The sequence below is a fragment of the Lepidochelys kempii genome, chromosome 7, assembly GCF_965140285.1.
Source record: "Lepidochelys kempii isolate rLepKem1 chromosome 7, rLepKem1.hap1, whole genome shotgun sequence".
NCBI classification, from domain to species: Eukaryota; Metazoa; Chordata; order Testudines; family Cheloniidae; genus Lepidochelys; species Lepidochelys kempii.
Window position 1 is genome coordinate 6,689,055 of NC_136386.1, and position 27,235 is coordinate 6,716,289.

The 27,235-nt window shown below is 42.3% G+C and overlaps 1 protein-coding gene across 29 annotated transcripts in view; it reads right to left on the bottom strand.

Moving 5' to 3' along the window:
• MAGI1 (membrane associated guanylate kinase, WW and PDZ domain containing 1) overlaps positions 1–27,235 on the bottom strand; it is a 482,542-nt gene that overhangs the window by 87,865 nt on the left and 367,442 nt on the right. For 26 of the 29 annotated variants that reach the window (XM_073351022.2, XM_073351021.2, XM_073351011.2 and 23 more), the window contains 2 exons: positions 10,699–10,905; positions 2,780–2,990 (listed from right to left, as the gene is read on the bottom strand). In XM_073351022.2, the coding sequence (XP_073207123.1) occupies positions 2,780–2,990; positions 10,699–10,905 (418 nt within the window). The remainder of the gene's footprint in view (positions 1–2,779; positions 2,991–10,698; positions 10,906–27,235) is intronic. The other 3 variants (XM_073351009.2, XM_073351030.2, XM_073351013.2) reach the window with 1 other exon arrangement.

The window sequence follows — 27,235 nt, forward strand, 5'->3', positions numbered from 1 at the left end:
TTTATATCAAAATCTGTGATGGAAATCGTGACCAGCGCAACTTTCAACTCTTTCTATTCACGAGTCCATGGACCAGCTCCTGACTTCTGTCCTAAGGATGAAGATTGTGTGTACATCCTCTTTAAATATACTTTGTAGGGATGCTTTTCTCCTTATTTTGGTTTGTGTCTTAGGACAAGGGGTAATATAATCTCTTAAATCTATAAACTAGTCCTGGTGCTTGATGCATTCTTCTGCATATTATCTAACCTGAAGAGACTAACCTCTTCTAAAACTGAAATATCATTTATCTAGCTTAGCCTTTGGCTCTGTTTAATAGTGCTTAGTTCTAATATCACATTGATACTGTTCACTCCACATTCAAAGTTCTCAAAGAGGTTTAACAAATTTTAACTAGACCTCACAACAACCCTTGTGAACTAAGAAATAATGTAATGAGGACTATGTTACTTTCAGGACTAACAGCCAACCAGCAAACTCGGAGAAGACTCCACGTCTGATTTATTCTTGTGTCTGAGTGCTGTAGTAAAAGGTCCTTGGTTTCACCCATTTCATTAGTCAGCCTTCCCAGTGCAGAAGGAACACATTCAGTTCTTTTGTGCACTTCAGAGAGTTTCTGATGAATTCATTGGTCGTGGTTTGGGTTTCTCAGACTAGTAAATTGAACTCTAGCAAAGCAAGACAAATCATCAATAATAAAGCAAAGGGGTTCCTCCAATGTATAAAAGGTTTGCGGTTTGCTAGGGAAAATGGTGGTGATATGGATTGGTACAGTATTTGCATATTTTTAGCAATTGTCAGTCCGGTGGGTCATTCCCAGTGACAGGAGAACCCCATAAGGTCTTGCTAGCTTAAGCATACAAAATTTATCCAAGCCTCCTCCATCTGATAAACTCAAGAGAACGAACTTTTGTGCTATTTGCAATATTCCCTGGTTTTGTTTGGACAGGGAATATTATAAAAGCAGCCTTTCACATGGAATTTCTGCTCCCAACCCTGTAACCAGCGAGGTGTACAAAATCATTGGGTGGGATTTGTTTTCTTTTTCTAAAGTTACACTGAAACATAGTTGATCTGTGGGCAATAGCTGAGATCATTATTATTTGTTATGAACTGAATCACACCCATCCTCTCTCTTCTCCCTGTTTTGCGGCATGACTTGCAACAGTATTAAAGAATCAAGTATGCACATAGAAGTAAGGATAGATCCAGAAGTAAGTTCTAGTGGACACATACATGATTTTGATAACAGAAACATCCTTCTCCTCCCTAAATTTTGTCACAAAAGAGCTAACAAGTCTTTAAAGATCATTTGGCAATTCAGGGCTTTAGCTCATTAAAAGACTGCATAAATGCATAATAAATCACTCTGCCTCCAAAAACTGTTTCAAAGAATGAAGGTAGTAGCACAAAATCACCATTCAGTTACAACTGAGGGCAGAGCACCATTATTAGTATAATGGACCTGTCTCAATTCAAATTAAAGCACAAACAGGGTGACTACCGCTGCATCCTCAAAATACTTGGTATTCTGGTACTTTTGGGAACCGTCTGGGCCTGTCCCCACCCCCATTAGAATAATCTTGCACACACAGTGTATGCGAGGCCGTGCTGCACAGAGGATTGCTGGTCTGCCCTTGCCGGTGGTGTGACCTCCCAAGAATCTCTCCCAAAGGACACGGTAACTTCAATTCTAGACATTAGAGGATCATAGTCACTCCACCAGACAATAATGTAGCATAACTCCTTTAAATCAAAGTCAGTTTGGCAGTTATCTCACCCATAGAAAATAGTAGGGATTTTTAACATGTCAAAGCTGAGGTTCTGGTCTAAGTACTATATAAAGGAAAAGCCAGCTTTGTATCTGGATGCACCGTATTTGGTCTGTAGATAGAGGGCCTCAGTTTCCATTACTACAGTATACTAACCTTCAGAACCAAATTCGAATTCCTTGCCCCATACTCATAAAGACAGCTATGAGATTTGTTTAGCTTGTTTTCAGGCTACAAACACTATTTGCACTCTTCTGATGACTAGCTAACTCTGTCTGAGGAACCTCTCATATTAGACAGTCCTGTTTTAGCTGCTGCTCAAGTCTTAATCAGTCTTTTTAAGTACAATTAGAGACTATTATTCATGGTACAAAAAAAAATCAATATTAAGACCACTTTAAAGCAGCTGACACTACAGAGCTGTCAAGCAAAAAGTATCCACAGCACTATGTCTTCCTGGTTCTTCCAAATACTGTGTGCCAAATTTGGCTCTGAGTTATGCCCTGTGCAAGCCCACTGGAGCATGTCAGCATCCAATTTGGACCCTCCTCTTTAATGAGAACAGCAGTGTACCAAGTTAGCTCCCGGGCTCTGCTACTGATTGAGCATGGGGTTGGAGGAATTTTCCCGACCATTCTGATGTACACAGGCAGGCTCTGAAAGAGAGTTCTTAACGTCTTTCCATTAGAAGCTTTCATCCCAAACTAGAAAACTAACCAATATTTTTAACTGCCGGTAGCTCTTGTAACTATCTTTGTAAAAAACTACAGTAGCTCCGGAAATTTATTGGATTTTCAACACCTCTGAACTCTGGAAGAGTTTGGCTGCTTGATCCACTCAGGAAATGCACAAGTAGGAGCACTGCAACGTCTTACAACTGGTCAAGATCTTTTAGTTCTCAAAAGCAACTGTAGACATTAAATACACATGGTTTGTATGTACATTTGCAGACAGAGATTACACACACACACACACACACACACACACAAAATAAATATGAGCTTTACTCTATAAAATAGACTTCTCCATTCTCGGTATAGGCCATCTCCCAGTTTTCAGGTAGAGGACCTAGGTTTTCCTCTGCAGAAGGAGGTAGGTATTGAGGGAGCTTCTGAGATGGTTCCGTGGTGGGAACGGCGGTGATGCTATTATTCACAGGTGGTGGCGTTGTTTCTCTTATACTATGTATATTGTGCTCGTCTTGGTCCCCAGAATCTGCTGTAGAATCACAAAAAGGATTATCGGTAAACACACTCAAATATTTGTACCACTTTTTCTTCCTTGTTCATTTGTTTGTGTCCATACCTGCATTGATATTGGTTCCAAAGACTCGACTCACCTTTCAAAGCACAGGACTTGGGAGACTGATAGTGAGTTTTCCTGTAGCTGTTGCCTCTAAAGCCTCAATCCTGCAAACTGGGGCCTGCTGAAGTAACTGAGTTCAATGGGGCTCTGAAAGGGTGCAAGGGCCCACCCACAAAGAACAACTTGTGGGGTTGGGGCCCAAGAGAATAAGATTCCTTTCAGCAGAAGGATCGATTGGGAGAGTTTCAGAATTGCCTAAGGTACCTTGGAGCACAAGTGCCATAGAAATTCAATGAAGTGGTAGAGTTTTTTCATATTAAACAATTTCATATTAAGCAATGAAAATAATTTATTTCAATGTTTTATAATAGTCATGAGATCCTGCTGTAACAGGATTGCAACAATCTGTTCTGCCCCCATCCATGGGGTTTTACAATGCTACTCATCTCCAGAGCCTCTAAGTGCCTTCCATGTAAAATCCTAGCAATAGTATAGTCCCTAGTGATGGGTGCATGGTTCTCCTCTCTCTTGAGGAAAAATCTCTGCTTGCAGTATTTAGGGGGTGGGCGTGGGGGACAGTGAGGGAATGGGGTCATTGGATCCCTGCAGACCCTAACCCACCCTCCAAAATGGCAACAGTGTATGGTCTCTGTAGCATCTCCTCACATCCTTAAACCTTAGGAGCTGCTCCACACAAACTGGATCTCTGCTCCTAATTACACGATGGAGACTCTAATTACATAGCTACGTTGGCATAGCCCGGTAGCATAGGCTCGGCCTGCCCCACAGAAGGGGGTTTCCCGTGAGTGTACGAACGCTAACTCCCTGAGCAAGGCTATGTCTACACATAAGCAACAGAGTAGCTGCGTCTACAGAGGTACAAACATTTTCACAGCCCTGAGTGACACAGCTAGGTCAGCCTACATTTTAAGTGCAGACCAGGCCTAAGTTAGCTATGTCAAGGGAACTCTTCTGTTGGCATCTACACTGAGAGTTTAGGTCAGCATAAGTTTTTTCACACCCCGGCTGACATAGCATCACGGAGATAACTTTACAGTGTAGACCAGGCCTTAGTTTACAGATGTTCTAAACACTGCTGTGTCTTGGGGCTGGGGTACAAGAGAAAATTAGATCGACCCAGCTATGTCATGCTCGGGGGTGTGAAAAATCCACATCCCTGAGTGACAGACTTAAGCTGACCCATGTCCCCATGTAGACAGCGCTAGGTCAACCGCTGACCTAGTTACTACCTCTCGGAAAGCTGGAGTTACTATAGTGACAGGAGAACCCCTCCTGTTGCAGTGAGCGTCTACACCAGTAGTCCTCAACCTATTTACCATGGTAGGCTGCATATGCATCTCTCTATGCGTTCTGTGGGCCGCATCAACACAATATATATTCCATCTGTATGACCCTGAGGATGTCACATGGGCCGCAGCTGTGCGCTGACTGGCCCACAAGCGGCCTGCAGGGTGAGAACCACTGGTCTACACCGAAGTGCTACAGGGGCACGGCTGCAGCCCTGAAGCTGGGCCGCAATAGGCTGCTAAGTGTAGACATAGCTCAGTAAAGGGAGCACGGCCGCCCCTAGGGCGTGCGGGGCCCGGGGCGGAAGTGACATCACTTCCAGAACCGACCACGCCGGGAGCGAGTAGGGGAGGCTGGTGGAGGCGGCGCCTCCCCAAACAGCCAGGCATGGGCCTGATGGCACTGCCCCGCCCCCCCACGGCCCCGCTTCGGCAGTGCCGCTGGGCTCCAGGAGGCTGGGGCCACGTCGCCTGCCTTCCTGGGGCTGGGTGCACTCTCCCTTGGGTGGAAGGGGCGGGCCTGAGGGTAGCCTCCCCCAGCCAGCGGTTCACCTGCTGCCCATGCAGCACTGGCCAATCGCGCTGACCCGCAGGGCCCCCCCAAAATGCGGGGCCCAGAGCGGTCACCCTGATTCGCTATCCCCTGGGGACCGCTCTGCAAGGGAGCTTTGCTTCTTGAAGGGGGTGGAAATCCACAACAGTCTTCCAAAGCAAGAGTTACTGGCCAGTCTAAATCCCAACTCCTTGCCATGGGGGAGCCCTGCCTGCTGTTTCTGTGAACAGGAAAGGCACTGATATAATATTTTCTAAACCAGAAAAATAAAAAAATTATCAAGATTAGTTCAACACCCCCACTGTCTGCTTCCTGCATTTGCACCTTTAAATATTTTTAAGTAGAGATTGGCAAGATTAAGAAACTAAAATATGATTCATTCCTCCCTTACTCGTCAGATCATTAGTGTAAACATGCCAAAGCTTGAAAACACAAGTCTAAGACAGGTCCTCTGCAGAACACGGAGAATTTTAATATGGTTAGCAGAGTTATCCCTGGCATGAAATAAGCATGAAAAAGTCTTTTGACCTGCGTGGGCCAATGCTCTTCTATCCAGTTGTTTGTGCTCAGTTGGTGGAGACAAGGGGCCGAAGTCTGATCTCATGGTGACAGATTATTTGTATCTTCATTAACTCACAGAGTAGAAAACACGAGTCAGAGGGAATTATAGTGAATATATACCTCCTGTCTCTGTAAAAGGCAAAACTGTGTGTTGGTTTCACAGTTAACTGTTCTCATCAGGGCCAGTTCCCATTAGAAAGGAGATTAATTAGATCTCAGAATGACCTTTTCCCAGCAGTAGGTCCTGTGAGGGATGGATGGGTGGGGTGGGAGTTGCAAAGTCACAAGATGTGAGGTTTCAGGATTTATATTCAGCAATATGGAGTTTTGCAAAAGGGGTGCAGAGCTGCGATAAGGGTTCCAAACCTCAGGGGGATTTACCTTCAAAGTAACTTTTGGGGGTGGTCAGAAGCAAAGATGGAACAAACAAACTGAACACAATCCTGAAAAAAATCTGGGAGCTTCACCTGGGGGGGAGTAGGGACAAGGGGATGCCTGGTATAAGGAGGAGCCAGGCATATCAAAGGGACTTAATGGGCTGGGAAAGAGACTCAGAGAATCAACAGGACTCGAAGGAAAAAAATAGACAAGGAGATATGTCTCTGAGATACTGCCTGGCTAACAGGTTGAGAAGTTGACCAAGGAAATGGACGACAAGAGATGGTTTTCCTAAAAAAGCTGTTATAGAGACATAGACTTTAAGATCTGGTCTCACTACAGACTTACACTGGTATAACGATGTCGCTCCAGGGTGTGAAAAATCCATGGCCCTGTGCGATGTGGTTACACCCACCCCACCCTTAGTGCAGACATTGCTAGGTCAGCTGGAGAAACTTTCCAGTCAGCATAGTTACTGCCTCTCAGGGAGGTGGATTAACTACGCTGATAAGAGAGCTCTCTCCCTTCAGCATAGAGGGTCTTCACTGAAGCACTACAGCGGCGTGGCAGAGCCGATGCAGTGTTTTAAGTGTAGATCTGCTCGTGACCACTGTGAGCATCTCGTTTCATCCCCTACGTAACACGAGCCATAGAACTCCCCTGACAGGCCAGAGAACTCCTGTCCACCACGAGTAAGCCTCTGTACCTAGACAGACGAGGCTCTGTCAAATGCCAAGCCTGACATATTGTAAGCTCCTTGGGATCTTTTTGTTCTGTGTTTGTGCAGCGCCCAGCACAAGGGGGTCACAGTCCATCACTGCTTAGGTGCTGGAACTAGGGGTGCGGGGGGGTGCTGCAGCACCCCCTGACTTGAAGTGGTTTCCATTATATACAGCATTTACTGTTTGGTTCAGTGGCTCTCAGCACCCCTTCTATAAAAGCATCCCGGCATCACTGGGGCTCCTAGATGTTACTGAAATATAAATAATAATAATTGTGAATATCACTTGTTTTGTTAATCTGAACTTTCTTCCCTATTTTTAATTAATCTTGTGTTTCATGGTCTTAGACAGTTGATTTGGGGATATTTCACGCAAACCAGGCCTAAGAGAAAGCCCCTTCAAGGGAGAGAGAATTAAGGGAAAAGAATGTCTGGAGACTTCTCCCACGTCTTGGGGTTCTTGATCAAGAAGGGCCGCGATCAAAGAATCCTCCTCCATAAGGCTCGCTGTTTCCAGGGCAGTAGTCTGCCCCAGTACTATTGTTCCTGTTCATTTGCTCTAGTGCCCACTTCATGTGCTTTCCAAACACTTAAGGAGGATGGTCCCTGCTCCAAGAAGCTCACAAGCAGACAGAGGACAAGGGAATAACAGTTGGCAATTTCAATACAATGTATGTACAGGAAATGCCTACGGGCCAGAGTGGAGGATGGGTCTGAAACTCATTTCACACGGGTGTAACTCTAGTGACTTCAACGGAGTGACTCATGATGTGCACTGGTCTTAGTGGGATCAGGACCTGACCCAATAACACGGAGAGAGTGATAACAGCAGAAAAACCTCCTGTTCTGTGTGGAAATGCTATAATTTCTGATTATACTGACAGCTACTTTCTTTGGTTGCTCTTAACAGCAAAAAGAAAACAATGAAAAGAAAGTGCAGGAGCATTTATAAAACCTCAGTTAACTTCTGTGTTTCTGAAACAAGAGCAACCGTAAATGTTTAGTTGGCTTCTCTGTTTCTGATCTGTTACAGTAATGCTGTGGCTGCTGACTCAGCTTTAAAATGCAACATTAGGCTGAATAAAGATCAAGGAAAGAATGGTCACAGGCATCTCTCCAGTGACTACCACTTGCTATCTCACACAGAAAGTGGCATGTCCCTCCACGGATATCTATCTGCAAGCGCAAATGTTTCAGCAGACCTGACAACCAGGCTTCTACGCATGGAAGGAATGTGCTGCGCTGGCAGAAAGACTTACATACTTTTGAAAATCTGGACCTGAAGTGCTACCACCAATGAGATTTAGGTGCATAGCTTTGAAAATCCCACCAGGAACATGTTTCGTCACCTAAGTAACTTTGAAAATCTGGCCCTTAGAGGAAAATCAACAGCACAGCTCCACTGAAATAACAGGAGCAAGGCCAATTGACACCAACTGAGAGTCCTGCCCATAGTTTGGAAAGAAACTAGGTAATGGTGTTGATTAAGCAGAGGAGTGTGAGCCAAGGGCTTCTGAGTTCTAGTCCTGGCTCTTTCACCAACCTGCTACATAATCCTGTGCCAATCACTTCTGGCCTGATTTTCAGAGACTCTGACAGCTTGCAATGCACATGGAGCTCAACCATCTCCGAAATGAGGCAATTTACTTCTCTCTGTTTCCTGGTTGTGAAAATGAGAACAACACCGTTCACTGCTTCCATGCCTCATGGGAGCATTGTGAGGCTTAATTAATGCTTGCACAGCAGCTGAAAAGATGTGCAGCCCTATATAAATCATAAGGACGCTACTTGAAAGTTCTGGGCTACCAAGATACAGGATCAGTGTTTAAATCCTGACTAAGGGCTTGAACCAGTTCCCATTTACCTCAGTGGAATTTGGACAGAGCCATTTAGTCTCTTGCTCTGAGCCTGCCAGCACTGAGCAGCGGAGTGGTCAGCTTCCGGCAGGCGACAGCTTTCCCGCAATGCTCCTAGTCTCTGGGCCAGAGGGGCAGCACCATAGTTTCATGCAGTTTAAGGCCAGAAGGGACTGTTAGATCATGTAGTCTGACCTCCTGCAATTCACAAGTCACCAAATTTCACCCAAATACCCTCATGTTGAGCCCAGTCACTTCAGTAAAATGAAGGGATTTTAGTCCTCAGGAGACTAAACTCTTGGGTGCCATAGGCAGAGAACTGGACACCCTGCGATGCCGGTGATGGGAGGGAATTGGTAAGGTGAAATATGCCTAGGCGATCCATTCCCCGGCTGCAGAGAAAGGCAGAACAAAACCAAAATCCCTGCCAATCTCACTTGGGGCAAAATTCCTTCGTGACTCAAAATCTGGCAATCAGCTAGACCCTGAGCATGTGAGCAAGACACATCCATCTGGCATCTCAAACAGTGGATTGTCTGTACCACCTCAGAGCACTGGTCCACCCCAACCAGTATCCCATCTCCAGCTGTGGCTGATCTTGGATGCTTTAGGTGAACCCCCGACCCAGATTGTGCATCAGAGAAAAAAAAAGTTCCTTCAAGACCCCTGCAGGCTGAAGCATGAGATCAAATTAACATCAGAGAGATCAGTGTGAGACCCGTTGACAGGCACAGGACATTTTAGAAAGTGAAACACAAGGACTTCTTAAGCAGACCAAGTTTGCTTTCACATCTCATTGACTCTCTGTGGGCCAGCCCCAGCACACTGGGGGATGTACCACAGGGAACAGAAGGAGTAAACTATACGTGCTTGAGAAGGCTTTGGTGTAGGTAAGAAATACGTGGCCAGCAATTAAAAGAAAAACAGTGGGGAGAGAGAGTGAAGAGGGAACAATTTGTTTCAAATGCATCCAACTTGCTCCACAGACCCCTGATTACAATGGGTAGAAGTGTCAGTGGTAATGAACACTTCCTTGATTTTTTGCGGCCTGGCTGAAAATCAAGCGAAAACAGCAGAGGGAAAAGTCACAGGTGGGAGTGAGGATCAACGCAGATTTAGTTTCCAACAAAATAACACATTGTTCAAAATATTTCAAGATGACAAAGAGTTTCAGATTTTCATTAAAACTTTTGCAATAGCAGCTGCTTTTAATTGTCCACAGGAAAAGGTTCAGAATATTTACATGCTCTCCAATACTACATCACATCTTTTTACAAAACGGCTTCTGCCTCTCCAAGAGCAAAATGATTAGTGTGATGCTTATAAGGATTTAAAATAATTTATTTTACTTTCCTCTAGGTGCTGTCCAATCATTTGGAACATACACTCCTGTCAAGTGGGCTCCATCTCATTTGGAATTGATGGAGTCATAGAATATCAGGGTTGGAAGGGACCTCAGGAGGTCATCTAGTCTAACCCCCAGCTCAAAGCAGGACCAATAGATCTATCCTAATGCAATTGAGGGCAAAATCTGGCCCACTGAATTCAGTGGACACTATTTAAAGGAACATGAATGTACCTCAAATGACAAACACGCCCCATCCTGTACAATAGATGTGAAATTCTCAATTATTCTACACAGCAAGAGATGTCTACTCAGAATTCCCAGCTACTTCCCATTTTAGAGGCATCTATGATTATGTAAGACTGTAAAACGAAGTGACTACAGGAGGTTCTGAAGAAAATATACAGCTTCTCTCTGTGCTGTTTAATCAGACTTTAACCATCATTAACATAAGATATCAAAAAGGTAAAGAGTCAGTGAATTTTCTTAGAATTCTCTAATCTATCTTCATTTCATGTGCCCTTCACAGATAAAGTCTAAGAGTCTATGGCATAATTCTACTCTGAACTCTCAAGAAAGAAATGCTTTATATTAACCATAATGCTCCTTCATTTAGCAAATTAGCTTTGTTGAGTATAGTGATAGGTTAAGGGGGGGGGAAATGGAATCATGGGCTATATAATTTTGTATGGGAAACAGATACACATCTAGGTTAATCCCTGACATTTTTAAACTATTCTGTGAGCTAGGGAAAATGTGTTAATAGAAGACAGTAGAAATACTTCTAACCCAGATTACAATGTGGTTCAATCCAGAGCTGGCAGCTTTGCAGGGCTCCTATTGGGGGAGGGGAGAATGCAATGCATCCTATAATATGGACAAGAATATTTTTTGCTTTACCTGTAAAGCTACTGTTCATTTCAGGGATGTCATCCTCATCCTCATTCTCCGTATGCACTATTCCAGCATTTTGCATATCATTATAAGACTTGGTTCGTTTTGGAGTCGACTGCTTGGAGTTGGACTGAAGGTTTTGCAAAGCATCAGTGGTAATCACTTTCCCACTGACGGGTTGGCTGGGAGGCTTGGGTGTTCCATAATAGTTACCTAGGCAATAGAAACACATTTGCATGTTCAAAAAAGTAGATTTTAGGCCGCAAGATTTTTTATTCTTCTTCTTATTCCATCAAAACCTCTTTCTCCCCGCAAAAGACAAAAATAATGGTTCTTGTTTTTCTAACTATATTTCACTTCTGGAATAGACTAGAAAGATTTCTTTCCTTTTAATTTATTCATGTTGAATTTAAAAGTAGAAGTGAGGGTTGCATTGTTTAGGTGCACTGAGCGTACAAGGACTAAAACAAAGGCAGCTGTGGTGAATAGCAAAACTTCATCTCATTACATTTGAATTTCAATTAGTGGCTTTTTATATGTATGCACCACACAATACTGTGTCAGATTTAGAGTGAACCCTGCAGAAAATAAAAAATTCATTACTGCTATCACCAGATAGGTGATGAAAAGCTGGGATGACCTGCTTTAATAGAAGAGCTCTTTTGGGTGGCTGTTGCATTTCTGAAAAAGTAATCTCTCTCTAAAGGAACACTTTGTCAAAGGAAAACACCCAGTGCCACCTGCTTTCTTTAAAGAGGAATTTCAGCTGTTGGGGTCAGTTAGAGTAGAAGTGAACTAGCCAAATCTTTAAAGCAAGACTCTTAGGGGCAAATATCACATGCAATTTGTGGGACAATTTTGATCCTTTCAGGGAAATCCCATCTTATGGCAAATTCACTAAAAGTGCAGGTTCAGTCTAGCCAGGATAGCAATCTTCACAATGAAATATTTCAGCATTTCCAATCTACTTCACTTTGCAGTAGCACTTATGAACCCCCATCATTTAGACCCCCATTGTGCTAGGTGCTGTACGAACACAGAGCAAAAAGACAGTCCCTGTCCCATAGAATGTATGATATAAGCAAATTTATGATATTCAGAATACAGTTTATATTATTTGACATTATAAGCAAACAAGTCTATATTTAAAATATCAATTATTCATACCAGTTTCAACAATTATTACATATTTTAATTTCTGCCGTTGGGCCACAGAAATTGACTTAAAATATTGTCCATTTAAATATAGCATTTTATTCCCAGGGATCCCAAAGCAGTTTCAAAAATACATTTTTACCTCTCCACCCCCAATATAAAAGTGCATGTTTATATATGCACATATATACCCTATAAACATTATTTATATCAGCCATAATTCTTTTCAAAATTCTACTCAGAAAACACACTGGTAAATTTGATTACATTATGCATTATATCTACAGCTAACTAGATTACATATAAGGAAATAATGAGAGAATGATTTGGCACAAAAGTGTCATCAGAATCCAACTCTTGCTGGTAAAACCTTTTTAGGACACCATACCATTCTATATGTACTATATATTCTCTCCATCCTATACAGACATTCAGAGTATACAGTGTGTGTATATACATATACACACAAAATGCAGATTATTCCAGATAAATACACATGAAACCTATGTACCACACCAAACCATCATGTCCTGTATATATGTCATAAATATTACAAACACACACACACACACACACACCCCTGCCTATAGGAGAATGTGTTGTACATGTTTAAAATTTATAAATGAGTTACACACAGATGTAGACAAACCCGCTGTACGCACTGCTCAAATGAAGTAATCCTTAGGTTTGCAGGAGAACAGGCAGTTATTTTACAACGCCAGTTACAGCTCACTAGAGCTTAATGTGCAAATCACATACATTATGAATTTTAATTCATAAAACATAACATTCATCTGAACTGCCATTTGAGTGGTTGAATCAATCTTCTCCTTTCAAGCTTTTACTCGAGTCCATCCCTGAAGCTCTATTTCCATTGGCCTTCGGGGTGAATTAAGACAGGAATCATGCCTGAGCAGTCTGAGGGTTGTGTGCAGGAAGGAGAGTGAAAAACCAGGCTAACACCTGTGGGCCCTGTGAAGGGCATGGGGATAGACTGGGTAACAGGGAGTGAGAAAGAGTCCAGCCAGGAGAAAGGATCAAGCGAGTTCATTGAGGCGGGCCCACGAAAGGAAAGCCAGCTTCTGTTGCTAAGCAAATCCCAGTTTGCCTTCCCGCCTTACCCTGCACAAAGATCTTACCCATCGCACTGCCGTCTGTCTTAGAGTACAAGGACTGGGATTCAAAATTCACGGTTTCTAGAAATCAGAGGGACTCCCTCCTCAGAGCATTTAGCAATGTAGAAACGCTATGACAGCAACACACAGAGCTTCATTCTCGGTAAGCTCCATTCAAGTGTCTATAAAGGATCAAGGAGTCAACTCCGTAGAGCAAAGCAATGTTCAGCAATACCTTTCTGTTTTATTCTTCATTTCGGAATCTTAAATGTACACAGATGCATAATTTATAAGGAGAAGGAAATGACTTCCTCTGGAAAGAGCCCCTAATGGGGATGTCGAATCTTACAGCAGGTGCAGTCTCTGCTAGAGAAATGATTCTTACTTTCTATATGCTGCAAGAGTATTTTATGGAGGAGGAGGAATGTGAGAGAGAAAGGAGGGGGAATATAAAAGAAGTAGGAAGAGAAGATAATCTATCCTACTCTATTTTGTACTTCTCCAGAGATTCAATATTACTTGGTTATTTCTTTTTTAAGCTCTGTGTATTTTACAAAGATACTAACAGGTGATTACAAAGATCAACGCGTATATAGAATACATGGGTAGCAATTCAGCTTGCATGTGTGGCACTGAACACAGATACTTTGTCCAGCATTTATTTCAGTGATTTTATATGTTGTTAGACCTACAAATATGTAACACACACAAAGTTTTCAACAAAGGGTGTATAGGTGTGTAGTTGGAGCAGAATTTTGATAATCGTGGTAAGTATGTAACATAGATGTGCTAAGAGGTCTCCTGGGGACCTTGGTTAAAATTCCACCACCAAATTCAAGAAAAGGGTAGGACGATTTCTCCCTGACTCTGATGGGTTCACCCCCTCATCTCTTCCAGTCATGATTTAGACGAATGGTTCTCAACCTGCGGCCCATTCAGCACACAGCTGCAGCCCACGTGACATCCTCAGGGCCATGCAGGTAGTATATAAATGGTTTGGATGTGGCCACAACACAGTACACATATTGAATCTATTTCCCCACGTTAAGTATCCTCACACCTTCTTGTCAACTATCTAAACGGGCCATCTTGATTATCACTACAAACATTTTTTTCTCCTGCTGATAATAGCTCATCTTAATTAAAAAAAAAAAAAGGAGTACTTGTGGCACCTTAGAGACTAACCAATTTATTAGAGCATAAGCTTTCGTGAGCTACAGCTCACTTCATCAGATGGTTAGTCTCTAAGGTGCCACAAGTACTCCTTTTCTTTTTGCGAATACAGACTAACACGGCTGCTACTCTGAAACCTGTCATCTTAATTAATTAACCTCTTACTCCACTTTTTCATGTTTTCTGTATCTGTGTGTGTGTATATATATATCTTCTTACTATATGTTCCATTCTATGCATCCGATGAAGTGGGCTGTAGCCCACGAAAGCTTATGCTCAAATAAATTTGTTAAGTCTCTAAGGTGCCACAAGTACTCCTGTTCTTATAACACAGAGGGAGCTGCTTATGAGGCCCACAATGGTAAATAGATTGAGAACCACTGATTTAGAGAGTGAGTTCATAAAAACATGAACAGTGGCAATCACTTTCTGAAAAATCAGGCAAAAATGCCTCAAGTTTGACAACCAAAATCACGAGGTCACTTGGTCAGTATTTTTTTAAATTATTTTTGCTTTTGGAATATATCATATTGAATCAACACTTTTTGTTCCCCGCCCCCCCAAGGGAGAATATCACCAAACTTCCCTAAAAACATCTTTAATTCCCCTCTTACTTCCAATTATCCAAACTGAACACTGTGCCCGATTACTCATCTACTCATATTTTTGTCAAGCTATACGTTTCAATGTACGTGGAGTAGAACCTCAGAGTTCCAAACACCAGATTTACGAATTGACCAGTCAACCACACACCTCATTTGGAACCGCAAGTACACCATCAGGCAGCGACGGAGTCCCCCACCCACCCACCCATCAATCAAGCACAGACAGAAAAGCACTGTGTTAAACGTAAACTACTAAAAATATTAAAGGTAAAGCAGCATTTTTCTTCTTCATAGTAAAGTTTCAAAGCTGTATTAAATCCATGTTTAATTGTAACCATTTGAAAGAACAACCAGAACATCTTGTTCAGAGATACAAACATTTCAGAGTTACGAACAACCTCCATTCCCGAGGTGTTTTTAACTCTGAGGTTCTACTGTATGTGTTTCAATGTGGCAATTCATTTAGACTGTCTGTTTAACTTAAAATGGATGGTCCTTGGGGTAGGAACTGATTCTTTTTCTGTGTTTTGCCAGGGCACCCTGAAGATAAAAAACTCACCATGAATAAAAACCTCAAATTGCGGAAATGCCATACCACAGCCCGGCTCCGAGGACATCAACCGGAGACTACTAGACCCAATGGAAATGTTCTTGTGTGTCTAAAATTTGTGTTCACTACATACAAATGAGTATATTTCTCCTCGATGCTCAGTTCATTTGGAAGGTGCTGCAACAGAGCACTGGGCCTTTGGAGCATGAATGGGCCCCAGGGCTCCTATTACAGCATCCATTATTAAAGAGCCAAAGGCTGTAACTAATGCTTACATTTGCTCCCACTCATGTACTCTACAAGAAATGGCATCTAGAGCTTCCAGACTCGTGGGTACAGAAGCAGACAGGGGAGATATGTGGTCAATGAAAGGGTTCTCTCTGCACCAAGAGGCAGAAGGGCTGAGAGGGAGACACCAGCTGATTTGGGGGGGGGGGGGGGGGAGCTATTTTGTGGCATCTGCCAGGTTTTCTCTTTTCGAACAAAACCAGCAACATTTGGTATAATTGTCATCTCCTGAAAGTGTGTAAACATTGAAGCTGGGCTGCCACCATTTAACTTCCAACACAAACAAGCAACAACCCAAAACAAACATTGCCTTTTGTCACGGATGGTATTTAGCAGCAGTTTGGTCTGGATTTTGACCAATGCAAAAAACCAATGTGTTAATACTGAATGTAGCTCTTTCTTATCTACTCACGGGTCTCACATTTTTTAAAAAATATTTGAATCTATGTCAAGTAGTTTCTCTGATCCTCTGAGAGTCCCCTTTTCAAAATTCTTCTGTTAATTTTTTACAGAGGTGTTTGAATAGTTTTAAAAATATCCCTCATTTCATGATCAAAATTTAAAATACTTCTGTTTGGTTTCAGAGTAGCAGCCATGTTAGTCTGTATCCGCAAAAAGAACAGGAGGACTTGTGGCACCTTAGAGACTAACCAATTTATTTGAGCATAAGCTTTCATGAGCTACAGCGCACTTCATCGGATGCATTCAGTGGAAAATACAGTGGGGAGATTTTATATACAGAGAGAACATGAAACAACAGGTGTTACCATACACACTGTAATGAGAGTGATCAGGTAAGGTGAGCTATTACCAGCAGGAGAGAAAAGAAATCTTTTGTAGTGATAATCAAGGTGAGCCATTTCCAGCAGTTGACAAGAACAGGTGAGGAACAATAGGCGAGGGGGAGGAATAAACATGGGGAAATAGTTTTAGTTTGTGCAATGACACATCCACACACAGTCTTCATTCAAGCCTAGACTTAATTATGTCCAGAGGAGTGGGAATTCTCTCCCCCCCACCCCGCCCCACTACTCCTGTTCTTTCTGTTTGGTTTGCTGTTCTTTGGGTGGAAAGTCACATTATTTCCTATTAATGAGTATTTGGACAACCATAAGGAAGTCAGGAAAATGTTTGCCAGTCTTGAAGGCCTCCAAAAGCTTAGTACAAATGATCATCCATTCAGAAATTTCTACTGGAATTTTGAGTATTTGCAATTTGTTGTTTTTTCAACTTCTCTATCAATTATTTCAATCAACCAAACAGGAAGAGGCAAACCACCCTCTGTGTCTTAGCAACCCAGCCAGCACAATGAATAACAAACAGAGAACAGTCAAAGCAAAGAGTTTATGAACCACCCTTAAATTGGAAATTATTTGTTTCCAGTATCCTGCTAATAATCATAAAGAACATATACATGAAAAGGCAACTTAAATTTGTTTGTGAGAAATTTATGAAACAAAAGGGGCTAAATTCATAACAAATATAATTTGTACTGAATAGTCCACTCAGCTCTCATTATTAACATCATCTTACCCTTACAGCACACAACACCCATTATCCCAGAGGATCCTAAAGCATTTTACAAGCGACATACAGTAGTTATGACCTGACTTTCAGAGGTGCTGAGCTCCTACAGAAGTCAATAGGAGATCTGGAGTGCCCACAGCACCTCTGAAAATTATGTCTGCAGTTCTGAATTCACTGACTCCTATAGCGAAGCATAATTTTGGAATGATAAATGAAAAGCCCTCTCTTTGCACCGAGGAGCTAACACTTACAGAGGACGCATACTATCTTCAAAGCTCCAATACTGTGCTTTGACAATGTTTCCACTAATGGCTTACATCTTAAAAAGTAGTCTCTATTGCATACTATATTAATGCAAAATGGCATTCTGGGGAAGAAATGTAGATAAATACGAAAATTAAGCAAGGTCTTGACATGCAGAATCAAAATGTAATTATTAATGTAATTGTTTTTTGAGCCGTGCCTCTTTTGTCTGCTCTCCAGACGAGCCAAAATGATTGAACTTTAATTTTACTAAAAGTGCCTCTGTTCATCTAATCCAATCAGAGTGCTGGTGTCTGATTAGCACAAGACTAATTGATTCCTGGAAGTGGAGACAGGGTTACAGTGTTTTAGCTGTTTACTTCCCAGACTGAATTTGGCTACCAGTTTCTACATTTAGATGTCAGATCTGGCTGCTGGCTGCCGGAATCACCTAACTGCAACCCACATTGATTAGCAATTGCCTCGAGGAAACTCAGAGTATCCAGGCAACCAAGAGGAGGCCAGGGATCTAGCATCTGGAAGGGGAGGCAAAGCACAGCATAGTTTTGCAGTCGGCAATAAAAGAGAGCACTGAGAAATTAAATTACAACATATGTAAATCAAGTCTCCTTTATATTTCTGATTCTCTTGAGGTGGTTCAAAAGGGGCTAGCTGACACTCAGTCTGGATGTTTTTGTTGGGAATTAGCCAAAATGTTACAATAGGCATATTTTAATTTACGGTTTAAATTCTTGGGTAACAACCAAGAATCTTGCCTTATGATCTCATTGGCCAAATAGGCTGAGATTTTCATTTGGGCTTAAAGAATACGGGGATATGGACACTGAACTCCCCTAGGCCCCATGAAAACCCTAGACATAACAAATAACTTCAAAATTGTTTTCTCTCAAGTGGATGTATCAAAATCACCACCATTACGGTGACCAGCAGCTAACAGAAAATCATTGGCTATCACCCCAACCACACAGCTATTGTTCAATCTATATACAGCTGCATGCAAACAGATTGAATGCACACAACAGTCTATCTTATAATAAATTAAACAAAGATATTCACCGAGCTAAGGCAACTACGATATCCTCCACTTCCCCAGTTATGCTTTAGCATTGCAACACAGTTTGTGGGGGGTGGGGAAGGGGGGGTGTGTGTGGAATTTGATCTTAACAGGCTAGCAGGGATATCTTGGTACCACAGGCTCTGGTTGACTCTGTGAACTCAAGACTCTTTCCTGCAGTCAGGCAGGAACCATTAATGTTAACATAACACTGGGGTATCTGTTGTGCACACAGAGTCTGGTATGTATATACAAACACAGGTGCATACATATAGGAATATATAAATACACACCCAAAAGGGCTGTGAAGTAGTTAAGATTGCCTTACACACCATATGCTAAATCTAACGTGAACCCACAAAAAGCAAGGAACAGAAAAGTAAAGACAATTAACCGTGCATATGTTCTACTACTCCCACCACAAACTTCCCTTAGCATTACAGTGACCATACACCACAGACTATTCAGCTCAGCCTTACTGCTGAGCCTTTTCGCACATACCCCTGTATGAAATGAGCATTTCCCCAACATTGTCGTGCATGTTTGGTGCTCTACGTGGTTATGTTGGATGAGGGTAGTTTGGAGGAGGATTGTGAGTGCAAGGCGGCGCCGAGGGGGATAGAAGGCTGGTGTCCTAGGAGGCCAGAGTGCAGGTTACAGAGTACATGGGCTGTAGTATGTGGTAATTGCAGTGGAAAGAGGTAAGGAGCATGCTCGTGGATGGAAGTGTAGCAGGTACGCATTGTTAGGTGGCTTACCCTTTCACTGCCTTGCCGCTGGGGCTAAGTTCAGGTATGTTGTGTGCATAACGACCCTAACGGCTTCATAACAAAGATTTTTGTGTATTATTTCATACAGGTTTTTTTGAATGCTTCAGTTTAAGGTGGGAGTTGGATGAGGTGGAGGTAGGGGCCAGACCTCTGAAACACAGAAGTACAGCTGCAGCAGAAAATATTTCATCTGTTAGTAGCCGCATGTGAGCCCTTCCTTGCTGCAGGATAAAATGTGACAGAAAGCATAGCTCACAACTGAAAATATTTCATGTGTGCTCAGCGCCCGTCAACAAGGCTTGTGTGTGTCCAGTTCCTATCATCAATTGCTCCTGTATGTGTCCAACCTCCATTGATCAGGCTTGTGTGCATAGCACATACTGTGTCCATAACAGCCAAAAATAACCCTAAATCTTACATTCAAGTGCACCCCTCAAAAAAAGACACTCCCCACCCCATCCTTTGTGCTAGAAGTCCTCAGGATCAACTTCTCTACCAAATTTTGTGTCGACAGGCAATGATTTTAAGAGATATCTGTCCACAATGAAGAGGAGTGCTACTGAGGAAAAAGTTTGGCCAGAGCCAAAGTCGTCCTATTAAAAATGTATGAATCAGTCAAAAAATCCATAGAAAATTTAAAGGGCATGAAAATTACCCTTCTATGAAATTTCACACCAATTGTCTACCTATATTTTGAGAAAAATAGGAATTGATGTCCATTTTAGAATGCAACTGACTAACACTGTCTCTCTCACACACCCTTTTTACCAGAGAAAAGAAAAGAAAACCATGAAGTCGGGGCGGGGGGGGGAAAATCTTTCCACAATATATAGATATTAATAAGTGGATCTTTGACATGATACACTGTAGTGGCTCTAAAGGAATCATTATGATTTATTGAGTCAATCTGTAGTACAGAGACGTTAATAAGCGGATCTTATCTTATTAAGCGGAACGTGTTTGTTCCGCTACGTGTGCATCTACAGCATCTGCCACCCCCCAGTCTTCTGATCTTTCTCTTCATGTTTTCATACCATAGCCACAGCACTCACTCAGGGCTGTACAAAGTTGGCAAGACCCATAGAATGCAAATCAACAAAGAAACTAGAACAATGAAAAGCAGCCGTTCTATAGAAACGGATGGAGGAGGAGGGCCAGTGGACAGAAATATGAGCAGAACAAACACATCAGAAATATTCGGCAAAAAGGAAGTTTCTTGGAATTCAAGTGCTGGTTTCTGAACGCATCCTGGGACTTTTGCTGCTATTCGAGCTGGACCGTTAAGGTAGCTGATTACGATCATTAAGTACTTGTAATCAGGGTCCCTGTCTACAGTAGCCAGTTTGATATTATAGATGCTAATAAGTCACCCATTACTTTTTAAGTGATGAAACTAATGCAGATTACTTATTACTTTTCTTGGCACTCACACAAAGCCTGTCCCAAGAATGAAAGATGATGCCTTGACAATAATGCTCTATAATTTAACAACCCTTCACATATTACACATTACAGCACTTTTTCATCTGAGGATCACTAAGTGCTTTACAAGCACTCATTAATGAAGCTTCATAACACCAGAATGACACTCAGCAGTCACCATTCGACATTTGCAAACAGTACTCAAAAATCACAGCAACCGTATTTCATCACCCTGTGTGTTTGTACAGCACCTACTTCAAATGGGGTGCGGACCCGAAGTCTGCCTTTGGTCAAAGGAATGATGATAATCATTATAATCTGAGATACCAGAGATTTACCTCTGTATTTGTCACAGAAAATAACTGTAGACACATTGCGGTATCGGTTGAGTTTGTAATGGTGATTACGATAGGTGTTACTATTCTCTTCTCCAGATCAGTAAACCGAGGCACAGAGCAGTTATCTGACTTACTCAAATCCACATAACAAGCCAGGGGAATAAGCAGTGACTCAATATCCTGTTCTAACCACTGAACAAGATTCCCACATGATACTCATGGCACCTGGGAGAGCCATGATCTCTTCCTGCTGCAACTCATATGCAAAAGCAATGAGTAACCCATAGCATTACTTCCATGGCATTAGTAGGAACTCTACAAACTGAATGCAGGGCAGGGCAGGATCAGTCAAAAGCCTGCGACTGCAATCATCACTGTGTTCTATTTGCCACAGGGGCTCAGATGAGGCATGCTCTAAATGGACTTTTCCTTTCTGAGGGGTGGGCCATGCTAAACGTATCCCCATGGGGTGATGGCATTACGTTTGACCACCATTCCACCTATGGCACACACCATAGAATCTCCCAGTATCAAAGCAGTGCCACCAACTCTCACCATTTTAAAGCGCGTCTGATGGTATTGGATGTTTTACTTACCATCCCCCCACTTCCCCGAGCCATTTGGAAGTAACTGCCATACCCACTCTGCCTTCAAAGAGGAAACTATTTGCAGGACACAACCACAAGCTATATTGGTCCTAACTCAGGAGCTAGGCTACATATTCTTGAGTGCTATCTACTGACAATTATCTATTGACTATTTACATATATACCAACAGAACACTCTCATAACAGGTTGCATCCATTGCCCTGCACTCTAGGAAATTCAATCAGCAACAGTTTTCAATCAAAGTTTTGGAGCACCTGATACAATGTTTCCCAATCCAATCTCCCAGCCTTTTGTCGCTCCAATTTCAATTCTTTTCTCTTTTTAAAGCAGAATCCACAGTATCCACGATGGAGTCAATATCCTGTGTGTTCCCCTTCCTCTGATCACTCCCATGGACTGTTTTATAATCCTGCTTTCCCGCCACCCTTTCCCTCAATAAGCTAAGTGCAAGAGAGCTTTTAAAATGTCAATTTTCACTGCTTCTTTTGGCCTTGCCCTCACTGTCTACTTTCCAAGTGCTACTTAGCAAAGGGGAGTGAGGGTGGCAGTGGTTTCTCATCAATTTCTGAAATAAAGACCCTTGAGATATAGCAGGGCGGAGGCATAATGTGCATGTAAAAGTAAAATTGGGATTTGCAGTGGTATCCAGCAATAAACACATCAGTATGTGCCTTGATAAACCCTCAAAAGGCAAACTCACTTTCTAATGTCAAAACACTCTCTATATTTCCTAGACTGTACTTTGATTCAACTACCAGAGAAACTACCAAAACATAACCTGGAAATGCATAACACAAGTAGACACAGCATTTTTACTAATTTAGAATGTTTCTACCTTTGTGTGTTTCTTCAAAAAGTCCTGTAAACCCTGCCTGGAGTGGAGTGTTAGTAGGGGGTTGGACTAGATGACATCCTGAGGTCCCTTCCAACCCTGATATTCTATGATTCTAATCAAACCCAACAAACTCACGGAAGTAACATGCTAATTGAACGTCAATCACACAGTTCTTCATTGCATACCATTCCCCCTTCCATTATGTTTAGGTTGTCTAATTAGATTATAAACTCCCCAGGGCAGGAGCTCAGTCTCTTTTTCCTGTCTGAAAACTATCTAGAGCAATGCATTCTTATTATTGTAAGACAACGAAGAGCATCAAGGTGATAGCTATGTTGGTCTCCAGTAGACATATGTGAGACTCTCACTTTGTTGAGTTCTACCTTCTTCTTTCGTATGGCTTGTGTAGAGCAGCAAGTACAATTTCATCTGAAGTTGATTGAGCCAAATGGCTACATCGGGAGTAGCAGAAATTATTGCAGTTGAGTTCTATGAACCCTGTTTACAGTACAACATTAGTGGCAGTTTCAGGAGAATTCTAACCTCCACACTGATAATATATACAAATCGGGACTGGGGCAGGTAAAGAGGAGTAAAGAAAGAATAAAGTTGGCTTAGAATGAAAAGCTGGACGAATAACCCAGGTATCAGAAGGGTTTAACTTTGTCTTCTCTATTTCTTTTAACAGACTCTGTTACGATCACAATGTTGACTTTTAATTACATCACTGACTGGATCATAATCAAGATCAACACCGGTCAAACCTAATGTAAGGTATGTTTAACAACAACAACAACCACCACCCCTTAAACAAATCTCCCAAAGCTGGAAAAGTCATTCCCTGGACTGCATGTTACATGTTACAATGCATGTTACAATGAAATTGTATGTATCAAGATCCACACATATACATCTCTACTATCATAATTATTTCTTTATTCTCATGGATTTTCCTTTGGAGAGTACAATGGATTTCCACGTGTGCCAAGCACCAGAAAATCCAGTTGACACCAATGGGAGATGAGGCTGTTCAAACTCCTGAAAATGAGAAGCCAAAATTTCACTTGCCTCTACTATACCCACCAATATTAAATTTCCCTGTATCATCAGAAAATGATTAAATCAAGAGCAATATTCTTTCGAACTGGAAAAAAATCTGAAATATAAATAATTATGTTTAATCAGTTTCATAAACATGTGTACTGTGAAATGGCCTTATTTAAGCTGCCCCAGCTGAACACACCATGAACTGAAAACTAATTTCCAGACCGTCCCAAGAGCCAGCTTAGAGACAGATACTCATTTTCCCTTTCAAAGGGGAAAGGTCAAAAGAGGACTGGGATGTGATAGGGATGCAGTTCAGCTGATCTATTTTGAGCATCATGACAAGGAAAACTAATTGAGTGTTATAGATAGACACAGGAAAAGAAAAAAACGCTCATTTCAGGGTAGTTTTGCTATTGGAACATTAGCAGTGATGCTAATCAACTTATAGCAGCGGAAGAGCGAAGCCAAACTATAAAATTAGTAACGTCATGCAATGCTAAACCCATAAAGATTTGACACTGCAATCATTCCGCCCGGTGCAGCTGTAGGTGAGGATTCAAGTGCAATGTTTAAAGTTGACGCTACAAAGGAGTATAAAAAGATTGGGTTTTAAAAAAATTCAGGACTTTATTATACATCATAAAGAAGCAAAAAAGATGCAAAAAACCCCGCATTGCGGGCCATCTTTAAGCAGATAATTAGCTGTACTTTGGATTTCTTTTGCACATATTTTGTATTAGTTCCTTAAGGGCTGCAAAATAAGCATGTCTTCACCCACTTCTCTACTTATATCAGGATCCATTTGGTAGTGTTGATCCGCCCAGCAGATGGCAATGTAGCTTGAGCGTGGTTTTATCTCCTTGTTTTTCTTGCTTTAGTTTCTTTGATGACGCATCACCTTCATCAGTGTTGTAAGGTGATGAAGCACTGCTCTATAAATAATGGCATGCATCTCATTTATCCCAAGGCCCCTTTGCACGGCTCTGTAAGTGTAAAGGGGCACTACAGAAAGTATAAATATAACTCGTGCCCCCTTCAAGGCCCTGTTATGTGGTCAGAGTGGTGCAAAGGCACGGCAGCGTACATGAGGATCAGGCCCAGTGTTTAGAACACTAACTTATGGCCGGAAAACGGAAGTTATTTACACACAGTTCTTAGGTCATCATGCCAAAACAATGGCTCTCACTTTTTATTTGTGAATTTCTCTAGGATTGAATCATGCTTATATTGTAGACAGCACATACACAAGGAGAATCTGGAAGGCTTTCCCTCTCACTGCTATTGTCTCGTAAAAGTTAAGTCCCAGGACTCTGGGAGTGAAAGTCAGTACAGGATCAGGGGAACCACACAACTTCCCCTACTATGTCCCATTGTAGAAAATCACCCTCAGGAGCATAATCAGGTATGTTCCTGATGGAGAACTTGATGGGAGAGCCACACATAAATGGAGATGAGAGGGGAAGGAAACTGACAAACAAGGGTTTGGTAAGGTGCATCGGTGGCTTTATGACAGCACATATAAGAGTGGGACAGAACTCTGGGTGGACCAATACTCTGGAAATAATACTCTCAAACTCCAGGGGATTGGGAGCACCTCAAATCACTCTTTAGCAACTTTTTTGTCTAGTCAAAGGACCTGGAGAGAGGGTGACGTCTCCTTGGGGAAGGAAAATAAAATCAATTCCAGAAAACCACCCTGAAAAGGAACAAGTCTTTAAATGGACAGGGGCAGAGAGTGAAACAAACAGGGGCTGGATGATGAAGGATGCACAAGTGTGAGGAAAAGAGAAAAAGGGAGACAGCAGGAGGAAGAGAAATGAACGAAAAGGAGGAACGAGGCTAGAGGACATTAGGAAAATGAGGCAGTGGTGTGTAAACTTTTCTGGTCATCTTCCATTAGTATTTCATTTTCTCATATGGTTTCATTTTCAGCGTGTTCTCCTGGCTACCAATGTGGGCGATTTCAACAGCCACTATACTATACACTATACTGGGGTTACTCAGAACCAGACGGCAAATGACTGGTGGAGTGGGCATTAAACAATGACCTTATTTTCATCCATGACCCAGAACAACAGGGTACATTTCACTCGGCTAGATGGTCATGTGATTACTCACCTGACCTATGCTGGGTGACATTACTAGACAGTCACCCCAACCAGCATTGTGGGTGCTCCTGCACAACTTTCCAGAGAGTCAACATAGACCATCATGTGTCCATGTCAGCCTTTGGCTGCCCATTGTTAGAAGCTTAAAGAAAAGACGAACTTTCAGGAAACCTAACTGGGAGAAGTTCAGTGAAACTCTAGAATGAAGTATTGTTACCATCTCCTGGCATTCCATCCTAATCAACAAAGCCTACAACCTTTTCTGTGGAGCCATCTTCAAGGCTGTGTGTGTCCATTCTGTGAGGCTATAGCCCTGTCTAGATTCCTTGTTTAGATACTAAATGTTCCAAACTATTGAAGTGGTATGAACAGTCTGGAGAGCCAGATATTGCTGACCACTTAATAGAGTCCTTAGCTGCTACGAGACAAGCAAGATGGGAGGAAACAACAGGGAATATGAATTTCACCCATTCCCGCCAGAAATCCTGGAACCTTCTGTGTTGACTTGGCACAGCACAACCCCCACCAGTGCTGCCCTGTCCTCCTGTCACCCCAAACCAAGTGGTTAGCCACTTGCTTCAGACTGCAAAAGTTCCCCTGAATAAGCTCGTAAAATGGCAGAGTCACGATGAATGGCGGCAATTTAGATGATGTAATCCACTTCATCAGGGTATAGGAACATTCACAAGCACTGAACCAGACACTGCACTTCGCAACATCAAACCCGGAATGGTGACAGGATACAACAATATTTCACCAGAGTTCCTGAAACACCTTGGAACCAATGCCTGTCAATGGCTATCCAAATTCCTGATACGGGTTATTAATGAGGGTAACCTGCCAAGGATCTGGAGGATGTCAAAAGTGATCACCCTTCTAAAACGTGGAAAGGTCCCACACAATGTTGCAAGCTACCAACCAATCTCTCTGCTATCTATCTTCTTCAAAGTCTGGAGCAGCTTATCCTGCAGTATATATCTCCAGAGGTGGAGACAGCTCTCAGTGTTGACCAAGCTGGCTTCCAGAATAGTCAAAGCACATGAGATCAAGTCCTAGCCCTTGTTACATATATAGAAAACAGGCTGCAACAAAACTTGAAGACAGGAGCTGTTTTCTTGGACCTGACAGCAGCTACGATACAATATGGCACACTGGTCTTCTGGTAAAATTGTCAAGAACTCCCTTAGCATGGTTTGAATGTCTACCTGTGAACTTCTACTTTGTGATAGGCATGTTCAGGTATATATGGGAAATTGTCTTCTCGATGCATTTGTTCAATCAAGCGGCTTACTCCAAAGCTCCATGCTTCTGCTCACCCTGTTCAATCTGTACACAAATGACCTGTAACTGACTCAGTCATGAACCTATGCGGATGATGTCTGCTGCAGTGCCCCGTTGTGCTCTTTCACCAAATTGGAGAACATCTTGAACACCGACCCGGCCAAGATGGCAGCCTACTGTAGCAGTCTGCACCTCCAACCAAGTGTGACTAAGACAGTTTTAAGCGTCTTCCAACTCCAAAGTGCAAGTGTCTTCCTCAATGGAAAATGACAAACACGAGGCAAAACCGGTCTACCTTGGGGTCACAATGGACCTCTTTTTGACTTTCCACAACTATCTAGAAAAGACTGTTGCCAAAGTCAGGACCAGAAATAATCTAATCAGCAAATGAGCCAGCTCAAC